Below are 13,762 nucleotides of genomic sequence, written 5' to 3'. Positions count from 1 at the left end.
CTCGATCCCAGGACCCTGGGATCATGACCTGAGCCGAAGGCAGATGCTTAACGACTGAGCCACCCAGGCTCATTTGGTTTTTGACACTTTATTTTCTAGGAGCCTTGCTATATACAACTGTGTCCATGAATTTATATAACTAATTGTATTTTATTGATACTGTGTTTTTCATCTTTACATGTTTACATGTGCTTGTTTTTTTAGAAAGAATATGAGAAGACAAAGAGTCAAAGAGAAATGGAGGAGAAATACATTGTTAGTGCCTGGTACAATATGGTAAGAAAACACTTCAAAACACATTGCAAAGTTCATTGAATATATAATGTTTATTATACTACCTGTATTATACTACTGTATTATAGAAGTAGTTCTACCAAATAAATTTGAAAATAATTGCTAACCTAACACACACTAACCAAACCTAATGCTGATCTTAGGATTGAAAAGGAGAAATGAGTACCACCATAATAGGGTTAGGGTTAGGATATTTTGAACACATTAGTAAGTCCTAAAGGATAGAAAGATAAATGACAGTTTGATTTCTGGCCCTGAGAACCATTTTATTTTAGGAAAAGGGAACTTTAATAATACTAAAACACAGATGCAGTAGCATTTGTTTTATGGGATTTTTCCATTGTCTTCACAGGAGTGGAACTTACAAGAGGATGGTTTATCTCATAGGGTTTGCAAAATGTTCATGGTGTTAAAACCTGAACAACTAGAGGTTTTGGAATTGAATTTTCCAACACAAAAAAGTGTTAAAAATATTACAAGGGAAAAATAAATGCTTATCAACATTCTGGGCTTCAGTGAGATTTTTCTGGATGTGAATAGCTGTGAATTTTGAAGAGTGCTGTACTTTTTTTTCAATATTTTTGTCCTAGACTTGTCTTTTTGCATTTTCTTCCCAGTAAGACCACTTCTGCCTTGTCAAAATGTTAGTTGCCTAAGACAAGAAATTGAGCCAGATTTTTTTTTCATCATCTCCCCTTTCCCTATTGTTATGTTGTAGTTGTTTCTGTGTTACAATTGTAACTGATACTATGTCTTAAAGGATAATGTCCCAGGTCTCCTAATAATGGTATTTTATCGGGCGCCTGGGTGGCTCAGTGGTTTAAGCCGCTGCCTTCGGCTCAGGTCATGATCTCAGGGTGCTGGGATCGAGTCCCGCATCGGGCTCTCTGCTCCGCGGGGAGCCTGCTTCCCTCTGTCTCTTTCTGTCTGCCTCTCCATCTACTTGTGATTTCTCTCTGTCAAATAAATAAATGAATAAATAAATAAATAAATAAATAAGGTATTTTATCTTAGATTCATCTAATTTCATGACATGTCGACATTTATGTTGTTTTAACCACAAGGCAAAAATATTTCAAATTTTACTACAATCCTAAAAAACAAAGGAAATCAAATTGGGCTTAGAATATTATTTTGATTAACAAATACAGATTTCTTAAAAATGAAAAATTACAGAATAAGGGAAAACTAAGGAAGTTCTCTGAAAACTAGTTCTGACTCCACCTTTTCTGTTTCCTCTTTCAAACCTTCAAAGGTCAGTTGATCCTTATTGGTCATTTCATAGTTTTGATTGATTTGTATGACTTAACATATTGTGGTTATAAAGCGAATTTACTTATTCTGTGACATGGTATTAAAACATAGCCCTACTCTTCAGCTCTCAGGGAGTAAAGGAGTAACTTCTAATAGCCTCACACAGGTTGTGTTCCAGAAAGATAGCCAGTAACAGCTTACACATACATTCAGAAAGTTCTGCATCACGGGCTACTGAATGGAAAGGAGGTGACAAGCACCTGGAAAAGGCATTAAGTATCTCAGGGAATGACCCAGTCATGACTACCAAGGTCTTAAAGGTGTGTGAAGAATTGAAATAAGTTGCTTGGAATGTGAAAGTAAAAAAAGGTAATATATTTTAAATAAAAAAGAATTGGTAATATATGTAGCCACTTTAATAAATTTAAGGATTACCAATAGATATTTGCCATTTTCTTCAGATTCTTAAATGCTTTGATTTTAAATTGAGTAAAAAACATGTTCTGGATTTTCTCATTGGGAAAATGGAGAAATGTTGTTTATTTAGGTATATGTGATAGACCGAAATTCTGTAAAAGATGCAAAGCCATGACTAGTGTTTTCTCTAGAAGCTAACAAGTGTTATGAAGATTGATGTTTAGTGTTCTGTCTTCTGTGCTAATCTGTCCAGTTCACTCTAGGAAAGCCCTAGGACTTTTCACATAGGTTGGCTTGGCTTAGGTCCTGCTCTCCTTTTGGCTCACAGTTGCTTATTTCTTCCTTTCTTCCTTGTTGCAGTGTCCACTTCTTTTCATCAGTTTACTGGTAGCCAATGACTGGTGGGAATAAATAGTCACTCTCCATTCTTAATGGTTCCCTGGTCAGGGTTCTTTACTGGCTTATTAAATTAGTATCCAGACCATTTTTTCCCTGATTTCCTCACAGATGAACAATTTTAAAAGGCCACTCCCAGAGGTTTCCTCCCTCCTGTTAAGGTGCTCTGGGTCCAGCAATTGTATATCCTCTCCCTTCTAAGCTAGTAGGCCATCCTCCAGTCTACAAAAAAGACCCCCTGCTCTCTTGGGCCCTCTGTTGTGGGCTGTCAGGAATTTTTCTTAATTTGCTTGGGAATACAAGCCTGCCTGAAGTGAAGAAAAACACCCTGGTGGTATGTATTATATCTAGCTGTGGCTTTCCTCCTTAAGAAACAATATGTGCATTTGTGTTTTCCACTCAAAATAAAGCGTGTGATTTCCACAACCTCATGTGAATCAACTGCTACCAATCAATCGTCCTATTTGTTTCTGGGAAATTACTTTCTACATTTGATTTAAAAAGGAAGTGTGATTGAATGTGGTCAATATACTCCAAAATTGTGTCTCTTTTATCTGGGTTTTGGTTATCGTAAATTCAGAAAATTAAACCTTAATTTTTCCAAGAGAAGATTTGTATCTAATTGTTAGAACTAAAATGTCTCTATAAGATTTTTAATCTGTAATGAACAGAATTAACATTCCTAATTGTGCCTTATGATGCAATGAGACAAATTCTGCATGATTTTTTCTTTTTTGGTGAGAGTATGTTGCACTTTTTTTTGTTGATTACTTTTTTTCCCCTATGTTGTGTAGGGAATGACCCTGCATAAAAAGGCGGCTGAAGATAGACTTGCTAGTACAGGTTCAGGGCAGTCATTTCTGGCTCGGCAAAGACAAGCAACCAGCACAAGAAGATCTTATCCCGGCCATGTTCAACCAGCCACAGCAAGGTAGACAAGTCTTGCCATCAGAATAAAAAAAAAAAAAACGCCCTGCATTCAAAGCATACTTCTGTTACATATGATGACATTTCAGGAAATTCAGCCAGCTTATTTTTTGTTTCTTTTATGTTGATATTTAGTTGTTTCTCATTTGAGGACTTTCTCTCTCCTGTGTCTATATTTTAGTTTCTTGGTTCTTTATTTTGTAGTCCTTTCGGTTCCTTTTAATGTGCCAAAAATTTTTAAATGCCCAATTAAAAGTGTTGTATAATAGTGTAGTACTTTTCTTTGTATGAAAACGTCCTCTCCCCAATTGTGTAGGCTTTGTAATGAATTAGATTTTCTGCCAATAATTGATATACAATTTATATTCTTTATTGTGCCTCTGTGTTACCATGCTTTATAAGAATGTCTTTGTTTAAAGGGAATTAATCTTTTTATGATGTATTAATCTGTGTTTTCAATTGTTTTCCAAATGCACTTCAAATAACTTGCATATTTACTATATAAAATGGTTGGCAAGTGCACTTTTTGCAAAGACATAAATACATTGGCAGAGGTGCTAATCAGATGTTACCTAAGGCACCTGATAGATTTATTTCGAGGGAAAAAATGAGTTTTCCACATTGTTTTATAGGAAATTAAATTTGTCCGAAGATTTGGAAACTATTTTTAAAACATACATAAAATATCATTATTTCTTGCTATCTTGTTTGCTGACAGAAGATAAATGCAGTGGTTAGATTATTTGGGGGGAAATTACAGAAGAAAAAAAAATCAGGCTGTGCATTAATTTTTTTCTTGTTCTGGAATATCCTAGTAACTGAACATCAAATTCTAGCAATGTGGCTGACATAGTTTCAGTTGCCCTCCACATCTGAAAGATTTATTTTTCATGTACTTACAAGTAATAGGTAGCCTTACCTTTTGAACAATTTCCTTGTTGACTTGCACTTCAGTTTACTTATTCTTTAATATAAACCCTTCAATTTCTCAGTAATTCCTAAACCTAACATGCTACTATCAGTCGTTAAGATCAGTAAGTGACTTCTTGTATGTGATATTAAGACAGGTCTCTTAACATTTTTTTTCTTAATTCTATGTACTAGTCCAAGACTTTCTCTTGGGTATTTGGTTGCCTCAGAGTTCGTAGATTTGTTGACAGATTGTAAACCATGTTTATTTACATTGTTGAATGACTGTCAAGTAATAATGATTGGAAAGTACTTTGTAGAAGGTGCTATGTAAATGTGAAATACCATTCATTTGAAAATGAAATGCCTATGCCTGACTTCCATAGTGACTTAAGAATTTGGTCCCAAATTATATTTATGCTCCCCTCTAGCCTTTTTCTTGCATCATAGCCAATTTTTTTTAAGCAAAAAATTCCTGAAATTAGGTTAATTGTTTGGTTAATTGGTTTTTGGTTTTAGATAGGCCCTCTAATAAGATTTCATTTCGTGTACTTGCTATTTGGAAGTTCAGGTTTCATTTAGTCCTGTATAATAAATACAAACAAATAACACTAAATCAAGCTACATGTAATTAAGAATTTTCAGAAACTATATTCAGGTGTTTGGCTTTAAATTCTTACTTTTTTTTTTTATAAGAAAATTGATTTAAAAATTGGTAGTGTTTTCATTTGTCCTCAGAAAGTGTACTTGAAGAAAGGTATTAAGAGTATAGACAAAAATGACTCCATGCATTGTGATGATTTTTTTTTACATGAAGTACAAAAGTCTGAGCATGGTGTGAATGCTTCTGCCTGATAAGACAGTAAAGCAGGAAGAATTTGTAATAATGGAGAGAACCACATGAGTAGAATGCATTGTGGGGTTTCAGGAGGCTAAGCACACCTCATCAAAATAGTTTTAACAATAAAAGATTAAAAACTTCTTAAGATGATTCTACCCCTGCCCCCATATTTCACAAATAGCGTAAGGATTTAGCTGTTTTAAAAAAAGACTAACACTAACCTTTGTAACATTAAAATTATTGGGGAATTATACTACCTGCAGAATAAGATAGATGAAAATAAAAGAGCTATTCATTAAATGGGTTATATCCTATGAGATGAGAGGTTTTAATTTTAATTCTCTATTTACTGCCCCAGTCCTGGTTTTCTACCTACCGACCTACTCTGATATATTTCTCCAAATGGGAAGAAAAGGTGCCAGGCTTTTGGAAGCGAGTTTTACTTCTGAGTTTCTATGGCATCTGGCGCACGCTGTTATTTGGTGTTTCCATTCATAACTTTCACTCTCCTTTACCTTTATAGTTTAGTATGTTACTTTCATTACATAGAAGAACTTTTATGTCTAAACATTCTGGTGCTTTTTTAAAAAGCAGGAATAAAACTTAGCTGTAGAAGTGACAGCCCTGTTTTCCTTGCCCAGCTTTGGACAGGATGTATAAGTTGCTATTTCTCCAGTAGGGATTAATCATTTCTCAGGAGGTTTGTGATGATGCATGCACGGTCTGTCTGGAAGTTGAAAGCCATTGGATGCTTTATCTAGATATGAGCCATACTGTGCTGTATTTTTACAAACTCCTTGTATATGGTAGCTTCATGAAGCCACAGTTTGCTCGGACAGTGGCGCTAACCCTGGCCTCAGCAGTGGAGTAAGTACAGTGTTACTGCGTTATGTGGGGGTAACCCATCCTGGCAGTGTTGGACTCTTATCAGCAAAAAGCTTATTTTCTCTTTTCCTTCTAACCAGGGTAAGAAAATACAAAGTAAATAACTAAGAATAAAAGAACGGCATTTGTGTTCTGCAGTGTGTATTTACAAAGTTTGTAATTTAAAAATCTAACAAATATCATAGTTTACCACGTAGAAAAAGAGAATAAATAATACAACTGTATATATCTTAAAAGAGCTCAAAAATTCAATCGTACCTTTTTATCATTTGTCTAATTATTTGATAATAACCAAGAAAAAGAAGTCCCTAAATAAAGGACCCATGTTCCAAAATTGATTAAGATTGAATTTATTTGTTTGATAGCCCTAGCCTGGTAAAATTGGCTTGGTGGGATGTGAGATGATTAAATTATAATAGGATAATTTTGTTGAGGTTTTATTGTTTTGTTTATATAGTAAAAGCTCAGTTGTATAAAATTGAGCTTGATGTTCTCCAGTCAGAAACACTGGCCTTTCTATCTTATTAGATAGAAAATCCACACTGTGCAGATAGATCAGCAGTAAGTGATTGTTCAGCGAAAGATGAGTTAAGCTGAAGAAAAGATCATTTTATTAGCTACTTTATACATCTCCTTTTCATAACAACTTTATTTTTGTTAGCTAATGATAAATATTTTTTAGCATCTCTTGCTCTCAGACAAGCATTCATCTTTTCAAGATAATACCATGTTAAAAATTTGAAAGTCTCAATCCCAGGATGAGAAGTGTCTTAAAAATCTAAACGTTTAAAATTATCTTAACTCTCTGCACTCAATTTCCAGTTGTCTAGATCTCAGACTTATCCAGTCGAGCTGGAACACGTGAGATTATCTGAAAAAGCATCCACAGCCCACAGCTTGGGTAAGCCTAGCTAGTTCACAGCCCTGCGAGTAAGAACGACCATGATCCTAAAATGGGAGCAAAGTGCTTGTTGTCTTGCTTTCTGCTAATTATAGAATAACATTAAGACAAAATGCTTTTTGTTATCTATTCATTAAACTATGGAAGGAAACTTTGACTTCTTACCTTGTATTATGAAGGGATTCTCATCAAGTTGATGGAGCATTATACTTCTTCAAAGTCAAGCCTGTGTGATACCCTAAAGTAGATGAAGGAGGTTCTTAAACAGAAGAAACGGGGTATCATAGTCTTTGAAAATTACTGTAGTGTGCTTTTTATTTTCTTTTTTTATAAGTTAAAAGGGTTTCCATTCAATAATGATAATCTCTTTTTCTATAATCCCCAATGGTCAAAACAGCAGCTTATTTTGGTAGTTGTACAACCCAGTTTCATTTAGAAAGCAGTTTCAGAGCTTATTCTTTGTAACTATAATGATTTTAATATTTTATATCATGAAGTTTTTATATGAGGAAGGCGATTCTCAATGTATCTGTCATCCAATTTTTTACTTTACCTATAAAGCATATTTAAATAACAATTGGTGTATGTTCCTTTTATTGAAAATTTTGAAAATGTCTTATTGTCCAGATTAAGCACAATAGTTTTATTCTAAAGTATTGTAGTAAGAACTGTTCATTTCTCAGAAACCAAAAAAAAAAAAAAATTTGCTACTGACACAGCTAATTTCTGCCCTTCCCCACTCCCCCAAATCACGGAAGTATTAATATTTAGCTTCCATTTTATAAAATGCAGGGCTGTACAAATGTCATGACATCCATTTAAATCATTGATTATGTTCTTGGGAAGAATGAATGTATTGATTATGATAGCCTTTTATCAATCCAGTCCAACTTAATATGTTTTATCTATGAATATAAAAACTTAGGAAATTTATTTAATGTTATCTTCAACTATACTTGGACTCTTCACAGTACACTTAAATTGAAAAAGAGAAAAGGATATTAGTTTATTTGAGAAACAAGAGACCTGAACCTAATTATGGCAAGTATATGGCTTTTGACAGTTGTAGGGAGTCTATACATGTTTCTTAACAATTATATATCAACAGTTATGTGATGTGTCTCCATTATTTTTCTATTTTCCAGTAATATTCTGTTAGATGGGTTTGTATGCTGTATTTATAAGTGAACATAAAAATCTGAGAAAGTAACAGAAGGCTATTAAGGCATTCTAATTTCTAGGAATGGATTATCGTGATAAGAAATGGCCTGATTATAAACAAATATCCAGGCGGATGGAAGTACTAATACAATTAAAAATAACACTGTCTTAACAAATGTTCCTAAAGTGATAGTTTACATAAAATCTTCTGACTTTCTTAACATGACTATTAAAGAGGAGTAGACAAAAATATAATTTATTTTTTAATTGTCCTTCCCTTCAGTGAGCATTAACTGGGCATACCATATTCACTATACATTTAGCAGTGGAGGGGAAAGCATCTATATTAATTTTGAAACTGTTACCCATTTCTAAATCTAAAATAGTGACTTGAAGCCATTAAGGATACTATGAATTGATAAGATGAGAAGAAATCTGTGGTAGCTGAAAATTGCTACCAACTTCTCTAGATCTGCTGCTTTAATTTATAAACCATAGGCTCAATTTTGTGTTCCTCCCTAATTAGACATAATAGGCCCACACAAAATTTTGTTTAAATTGAAGGCAAGAGTAGAGATTTTTAAAAATATATTCAAGTAAGTCTTTATGTACCTGATAAATTACCCCTAGGCATTCTTGACGAATTAGAGTCTTTGAAGATGAAATCATCAAAAAAAGTCCATAGCCGCAAACTTTCAGGCCTGGAGGACTATCACAGATCCTGAATTGTATCGACACAGAGCTTAAAGGAAGAATTAACTACCATGACCAGAGTAATCTCAAAGTGAAAAAAGGGAAACTACCAAAGCATGTGTGGCTTTAATGTATGTGGGGGACTTCTGAGCAGGTGTTATCACTTAAGAGATCTCAAAGTTGACAAAGGAAAAGTTAGCAATTATATTGCTAAAATTAATAAAAGGGACTCATGTTTATTCTTGGTGTATTTGTCAACCTATGGGCAGTGATCACTGTACATACATTCTATAGTGTGTTTATGTCACTGCTAGAGATGAGTGTCCTAATATTTACTGGTACATTTAATCATTTATGTATTATTTATACTTTACTGCAAGACTCACAGCACTTTACTAATGTTAGATAATTATTTTTCTTCTACTTTTCTGTGGCATTTTCGACTTTTACACTAGGGTTTTTTTTCATAATTCGGAACACTCACTAAGAAGAGGGTAAAAGATCCCCCAAAGAAATGGGCTCTGCACTCTTCCTGAAATGTCTAAAGTGGGATCTGAAAATCTAAGTCTAGAGATCTATTTGAAGCTGGATGGCGGCTACTAGGCACCAATTACATTTTATATTTCTCATTAATAAGACTCTTATAAGGCAATACTCATGAAGCCAAGTTCTCTTAAATGTCAACACACTTGAAACTTTCTGTTTCCTAAAGCTGCGTTAATAAAAAGTGAACAGTCTTCTAGTTAATCAGAGCATGTTCTTACCTTTGCTTTGCCTCTCTCCTAAAATACAAACCTATCAGTTGCCCTTCAGTTTTTTTCATAGTTTCTTCATCATTGCCTAGACCCAAAGACAGGAGAAAGCAAGCCAGGTTCCAGGAGCTCTTAAGTCAGAGCATCTGGGAAACGGTGGGGCTTAGCTGATGGGAGAAGGCAGACACTACAGATGGCAGAATGCTATGGAAATATTCTTCATCTGCTGTAACAGGTGTGCTTAACGAACTTGGCTATTCTTAAGTTCAAATCTAGCAAAGTTTTCAGCTTGTTCTATTGAGAGATGTCTTTAAGAGTCAGGATTCTTCCATTTGTAACTTAAATGTGTTAATATTCAAATCATAGTCCAGAAGTGACTGAAATATTTGTTGTTGGGTAAAAATTGACACGTGATTATTGCCAAAGAATAGGGAGATGCACTTACAAGAACATTCTCTTCGAGTTTTGTTTTGTGCTTTTACATGAGAGAAATGCTTTTATAGTGTGAAAGGTTTCTGTAGTATTTTCTTCTACATTACCCCCGTTCTACTGATGTTCTTTGCTTAAGCAAGTCACTTAGAAGAGAGTAACACAAATATAGAAGTCTAGACCCTGACCTTTGAGGGAAGATTTGCTTTTGTCCCCCCAAAGTCTAAAGTTAAAAATGAAATATGCTCACACGCACACAGACAAAATAATAATGTTTGAATATCTGCTAAGTGTTGAATGGTAAGTTCCCTTCTTAATGTCTTTATCATCTAGTGGCTTTTTGCTAATTTAGGTAAGAGTAGATTCTAGACCTACCTTGTCCAGTTTGTTAGCCACTAGCCACATGGTGATTTAAATTAAAATTAAATTAAACTGGTTCTTCAGTCTTCTAGCCACATTTCAAGTGCTTAGTGCCACACATGGTTAGTGGTTACCATATTAGCATAAATTCAGAACATTTTCATCATGGCAGAAAATGCTTTTTTACAGTGCTGTAATGCCCAAAGAGGAAATAAAGACAAAATGAAAGTATTCAATTAACTTATGATAATTCCTAGATTTTACTGCCATAGTTGAAGAGAGGTGTTTTTCTTATAAAAATTAATACCAGCCCTTTTTAAAGACATTGGAAAAACCAAAACCCCATTCTTTGAAACTAGTTTTCAATATATTTTTAAATAGTCTCAGCACTTTACTTTTCAAGTGATATTATTAAATCATTTCATAAATCATAACTTAGTATCTTTCAGCTTTTCTCCCCATTTTTGTGGTCTTTTCAAATCGATGATACATAGTTTCTAACACATGTAGAGCAGAAACCAGTGAATTCTTAACTTATTTACAAATAAAAATTGTTAAACATTTATTCTTCTCTTCTGTTATTTTTAAATATATATAGATCTAATGAAGTGGCAAAGCTTTTCTGTTTCTATCTCTTTTTAAACATTTCTCCCTAATATCACATTTGCTTATCTACCCCCTTAGGCACATCATGATCCAAGTTATTTCTTTGGTTTTTCTTCATGGTTTCTTGCTCTTAATGACTTGGACTATGAATCAAGTTCAGTTTCATGTATAAAGCAAACAATTTTATTCTAGTGACTTAATGAAACATTTTTAGTATTATTTTACTTCTTAACATAACGAAAAGGATGTATATGGCTGCATCTTTGAATTTTTGTAATGAAAATAAGGGACTAACCATAATTCTTTTGAGTGAGTCAGCTTGGTGCTTAGTTAAAACTGTTCTGTTAGAAAGTCATGATGCTTTCCTCTTCGTTTTTGAATGTTTGAAATCAGGCAACAGACTCAGTCCAGTAGTGTCAAATTCTAAGCAAATTATGAAATTCTTATTGTTCAAGTACAGATGGATAAATGGTGTGATTTGAGGGTTGGCTGGTTGGTTGGTTTCTTGTTGGCCTAACTTAATGTGTGTACTACAGAGACTCATGTTAGTTGAGGGAAATTTTCATTATGCTTGAAATAAATAGTATTTTAGTATAAATAAAGGAAATGACTGTACACAAATGCCAATCAATTATTTGAGGACTTTTAACTTTTTTTAATAGTAGCCTTTTGTTTTTTAGTAGCCTTAGTTATTTAAAATTTAGTTGCACTAAAATGTCATTGCTGTCACTAACTTCGCTGTGTGCCAGTTACGTGTAATTCAGTATGCTTTGCACTTAGAAGAATAATTTCTAGGTTATATTGTTTTGCAGTTTTCATGTTTTGACAGTTGCCCCACCATTTATCACACCCTATATTCGGTTGTGTAATGAATGGTAAAATTCAAACATATCTAATAATTTAATAATTTGCCTTATTTTGACTAATTCAAAGATTTGAGGATAGAAAAAGGCTTTTTTTTCCTATAGTATTTTTTAAACTTTTCAGATGAGCTGAAAAACACCTTAGTACATTGGAGTTGGAGTTGTATTGATTACAGTCCCAGCTCTAAAGCCTTATACTCATGTCTTAAGTATTATCGATTATTCTATGAATTGTTGTTAGTTTCCTATTTGGCATCATAGTTATTTACCTTGGAGTTTAGCTTTTGCAAAAAGGGTATTCCTAGGTATATTCTTATTTCTGGTTGACCATTGAATTTATAATTTGACGACTTCATTCTTTGTCACTGTAATCCAAAAATGAAATCCACATAGAACTCTAAATTTCTTAATTCACAGATGGAATCAATGCAGATATAGCAGCATTGTACATAACAGCATCCAAGGATTTTTCCACGTGTTTACCAAATCAGTGGGTTTTCTCACTGTTTTCTTGAGGTGAATGTCTCATTAGCCTCAGTAAGAAATTTTCAGTAAAATCACAACATAAAGTCCAATAAACCACCAGGAGACAGATTTTTAATTTTTTCAAAATCTTCTATTGTATTTCCTTGTGATATCACTTATTCATTTTAATTTTATGACTGCCAACTTGTTATGGTATTAATTATATGTATATGTTTATATGTATGCATATAATATATGTATATGTATATGAAGAATAAAGTTAAGATTTGGTCAAACTATATTTTCCCATTCAAGTACAAAAATGTTTTCAAGGCTGCAAAAAGTGTACAGTTGTTAAACAAGTTGTAAATAAAGACTTGTATAAAAATTCAGTGTAGTTTTTTTTCCTTTCTCTTAAACCATGACAAACACATATTTATTAATTGTCTAATAGTATTCATCCACTTGCCTTTGGCACTTGCCATAGTGTTGTATCAATTTAAAGATTATGCCACTGATTTATTACAAATCAGGAACATCCTTGAGATTTTTTTCAGTACCTGGTGTAGATTGTGTTTTGATTTAGGCTGGTACTCAGTAGTTGTAAGCTGATCGTCCAGAGTTCTTAAGGAATAAAAGTTAAACATGACTTCTCCCCTCTTAGAGTTACCCTGTGAACTGTCAGTCTTACCACAGACAATACACCAGGAAACACTGGAAGAGTAACTGTATTCTTCAACAAAGAAAAACATTATTGTTGGAGCATCCTGTTTAGGTGATGAGAGCCACTTTTCCTGCCTTGTACACCCTTAAAACTTACCCTTTTCCCCACCTCCACCCTAAACATTACTGAAATATGACATCTGTAGTGTCAGGTAAAGTCACAATAGCAGTGTAGAAATTGATTACATTAAGATACTCCTCTAAGTAATTTCAAAGTGAAGTTAGCACACCAAGATAAGAAGAAAATCGCTATGTAGTCAAAATAGTGCCCATTTTACCATCAAATAAATAATAACTTTTCTTCACTCATTACCATGGTGATACCATATTCAGCATTTATTGAGTGTCTCTTCTGGGTATGTAATACTGAAGCAAAGGAGAAAGGTAGGTTGAATCACAAAAATCGAGCAATGGTTTTTCCTTCAAAGATTTGGTCAAATGAAGCACAACACGGAAAAGTTCCCAAATAGAACTGTCACTCAGGAGAAAGCTTCCCGGTTTGCCTAAAGTACATTTATGTACTATTCAGGGTATTGCTGCATCACAAACCACTCCAAACCTTAATGGCTTTAAACATTATACTATCTCCCGCATCTGAAGACAACTGGGCTTCTCTCATTAAGGACCTCTCATTCAGTCGCAGTAAAATGATGGCTTAGGATAGAGTCATCTGAAGTCTTTCTCTCGGACGTCTGATACCTAGACGGATACAAACACCTGGGGGATACCAGGTGACCACACACAGCCTCCCGACATGACTCGTTCGGACACTCAGAATGGAGTCTCAGGCTAGGCGAACTCATTATACACACACAGCTAGCCTCCTCAGAGTGAGTTCTGAGACACCCAGGTGAAAGCTTCAGAGCTTGTTGGGACCTAACCCTGA

General features: G+C 34.1%; 1 protein-coding gene across 3 annotated transcripts in view; it reads left to right on the top strand.

Annotated features, from left to right (window-relative positions):
• The window catches only part of HOOK3 (hook microtubule tethering protein 3), a 110,153-nt gene extending 97,612 nt beyond the window's left edge, over positions 1–12,541 (top strand). Inside the window, exons 21-23 of one of the 3 annotated variants that reach the window (XR_014306642.1) lie at positions 205–276; positions 3,156–7,865; positions 8,616–12,541. Coding sequence is in view for 2 of the 3 variants with exons in the window: in XM_082715162.1 (XP_082571288.1) it covers positions 205–276; positions 3,156–3,296 (213 nt within the window). In the remaining variant the exon portion in view is untranslated. Of the gene's footprint in view, positions 1–204; positions 277–646; positions 796–3,155 lie in introns of those variants that run through there. The other 2 variants (XM_082715162.1, XM_082715163.1) reach the window with 2 other exon arrangements.
• Positions 12,542–13,762: the final 1,221 nt, after the last annotated feature.

The sequence above is a fragment of the Mustela nivalis genome, assembly GCF_964662115.1.
Source record: "Mustela nivalis genome assembly, chromosome: 20".
Taxonomy (NCBI): domain Eukaryota; kingdom Metazoa; phylum Chordata; class Mammalia; order Carnivora; family Mustelidae; genus Mustela; species Mustela nivalis.
This window is presented reverse-complemented; position numbering and strand designations above follow the sequence as displayed.